Below are 2,832 nucleotides of genomic sequence, written 5' to 3' on the forward strand. Positions count from 1 at the left end.
ATCAAGTTTTGAGGGAAGAAAAAGGAGAACAAATGTGGTTTTTGGCAACTTGCAACCAAATACGATTGTCAGAAAATTCCACAGACACCAAACGTTTCCAGAGACATGGAAGGAGCACTCACGGGGGGAGCACTCACGGGGGGAGCACTCACGGGGGGGCACTAGGTGGTGAGGTGTCGCTGTGTCAGCACTGCTTCACGATGATCCTGGCACAGACGTGGAACAAGTCCCTTGCTGGGTCCCTTTTCTCAGTCATAAAGGGCAGAACGGTGCCAGGCACAGGGCATTCCTGAAAAAAGTTTCCCAGGTCCTCTGCAGTTCTGAGAGAAGGGGAGAGCAATTTCCCACAGGCGACTTCTACCCTGCCAGCCCTCGACACGCACGCCTGCAGCCTCCACTGGTGCATCTGACATACGCCCTTTCTTTCCTAACTCCGAGAAGGCCACATAAAGATTGACGGGGGCTCTTCAGTTTCTTTTGGAAAGTTCTGGTATTTGTCTATTCCCTAAAGTCCTGGTCTACTTACCAGCAAAGTAGAAAAAGGCTGCCCAGCCCCTGCTAAAACACAGCAACACTTTTATCTGATCCAGGACAAAGATCTCTCCCTCTTTGTAAACAGAGTTGGCTATATAATATATATTTATATATTTATATATAATTTCTTTCTTAGTGGAGATTTGATCCCAGCCTGGAGTGAATGAGGCTGGGAATTGGGGTTTTGGTTTATGGGAGTAATTCTGTCCTTTGTTTTCCCAATTCTCGGTCCAAATGGTCGCACGCTGGAAAACTCCAAATTAAACGCCAGAGTGGGAAAGGGGTCTAGAACACATTATCTCTTTGCTCGCACAAAGTACAAGGCGTTTGTTTTCGGATAGTACTTCACATTCTGTTTCTTGTCCATGAGCCCCCCGAATATGATGAGCTCTCCCCTGCCCTGCACCACAGTGTGCAGGCTGGTCTCGGGGGGCCCGACCACAGAGCTGCTAGCGAACACCTTCCACTTGACCCTCCCCTTCTCCTTGGTGTCTTTGATGTCCAGCACGTACATCTGCATGGGCTTGCAGTTCATACTCTGGTACAAGGGTTTCCCGACATTCAGGGACTGCGGCGGGTGGTGACCCAGGCGGCGGGCGATGGGAGGTAAGGAATGCCCGTCTGCTGGGGCAGGTCCCGGGCGGGGAACGGGCGCCGTTTCTGCACTGTTCAGGCTCTGGCCCCCAGGGGAGCCTGGAGAAGACCCGGGAGGAGGACTCAGTGCCGCGGAGGCCGAGGGGCCTTTGGACGACAGCGTTTTGATGGCTTCCAGGCTCCGACGCAGGGCACCGGGGGAGACGGCTCCTGCGAGGGCGCTGGCCACGTGCGGAGGGGTGTGCACACCATTGGTCTGTTCAGGGGGGTGTCGCACATTCCCCCCAACTGTCCTACTGTCCGCGCCGTCCGTGTGATTGCCACTGGAAGCAGATTTCAGATCCCAATTCAGATCTATCGATCCTAATCTCAGGTCTTTCTGATCTGGCAGGGACCCACGTCGGGGTGCCAAAGGAAGTCCCATTTTCAGGTCACATCCTTCAGTGGCGGAAGGAGTGCTGGGAGATATGGCCTGGACCGGGCTGTCCAAGGAAGATCCGCCTGCAGCAGCTGTTCCCGGAGATAAGCTGCCACCATTGAGGACAGGAGAGCCATCTCCTCTCGCTGGGGAAAGGCTCCCTTCTCGAGAACTTGAGGGGGTCTGCCTCTGAGCTCTGGGCCTCAGTGTCCCCCAGCGGCCGTTAACACAAGGAGCTTCATCCATACTCCTCACTGGGGACTGAGAGCGGTACTCTCGGGTCTCGGGTACCAGGGCTGGAGGAGTGGCACTGATGGGCGATGGGCGAGAGTTCAAACTAGGGCTGAGTGGGGCTCTCCCACTAGGAGCCTGGCTGAAGACCACCACACATTGCCCCACCTGGAAGAGAAAAGAACGGTGCTGAGTTTGGGTCACTCATTCAGCCACAAAACATTCCATCGTGAACATCCAAGACACGCTAGGCATTGAATAGCTAACCCAGGGCAAAGAGATAAAGTGACGGTTTTTCCTTTGGGTTCAGCGGGGAGGTAGACATGGGAACAGTCCGCTGCTCTAACGTATGTGCTTTCACTGGAGTTCCAGGAGCGGGTAGAGTGGAGGGAGAAATCGCTTTGAGTTTGGGTTGTCCTGGGAAAAGTGATCACAGATACAGAAATGTTTAAAACGGGAACTGGAAAGGACCACGTATGTTTCCCCATCTATTTCTAATGTCTGGGAGAAATGCCCAAGCACTGGGTACTGCCTGCCTCTTTTCTGACATCAAGTGGTTTTCTATTTCTGGGCAAATCTGCTTGGGACTCTGACACATTAACTTGGTCTCACAGCTTAAGACGGCTCCCCCGCCAGCCTGCTAGTTCCCTGCTTACCCGACAAGCTGGGTGACACCACAGTTCTGGGGCCCCATGGTCTTCGTTTTCTACCTTGAGCGGTTGCCAGGCCCAGGGGCCTGGGTGCATGTGCAGCAGCCAGGCATCCTTGAACAGCTGTAAGAGAATGACCGACAGAGGACTCAGGGGTGGTCCTTGTTACAACACCCACATTCAGAGTGGGACCCACAAAGCTGTGTCATCTAGGCTCTTCAGTCAGAACAGCACAGCTTGGCTCTTCATTCATTTGTGCCTTTATTCAATCATAGGTGCCATGGCCTGGGGCATGAAATTGTGCTTATCACCCATAAGTTGATTTTAAGTGACTGAACTTGCCTGTGGTTTGTGTGCATGTAGACTGGGGGATAGGAGAAAGGTGTGTGTGTGTGTGTGTGTGTG

At 53.4% G+C, this 2,832-nt stretch overlaps 1 protein-coding gene across 1 annotated transcript in view; it reads right to left on the reverse strand.

Moving 5' to 3' along the window:
• Nucleotides 1-224: 224 nt before the first annotated feature.
• FBXO42 (F-box protein 42) overlaps nt 225-2,832 on the reverse strand; it is a 58,742-nt gene continuing 56,134 nt past the window's right edge. Inside the window, exons 9-10 of the mRNA XM_004678536.1 lie at nt 2,434-2,550; nt 225-1,945 (exon numbers count right to left, since the gene is read on the reverse strand). Coding sequence (XP_004678593.1) covers nt 830-1,945; nt 2,434-2,550 — 1,233 coding nt within the window. The 3' untranslated portion in view covers nt 225-829. The remainder of the gene's footprint in view (nt 1,946-2,433; nt 2,551-2,832) is intronic.

The sequence above is a fragment of the Condylura cristata genome, unplaced genomic scaffold (assembly GCF_000260355.1).
Source record: "Condylura cristata isolate star-nosed mole 26May11 unplaced genomic scaffold, ConCri1.0 scaffold00008, whole genome shotgun sequence".
Taxonomy (NCBI): Eukaryota; Metazoa; Chordata; class Mammalia; order Eulipotyphla; family Talpidae; genus Condylura; species Condylura cristata.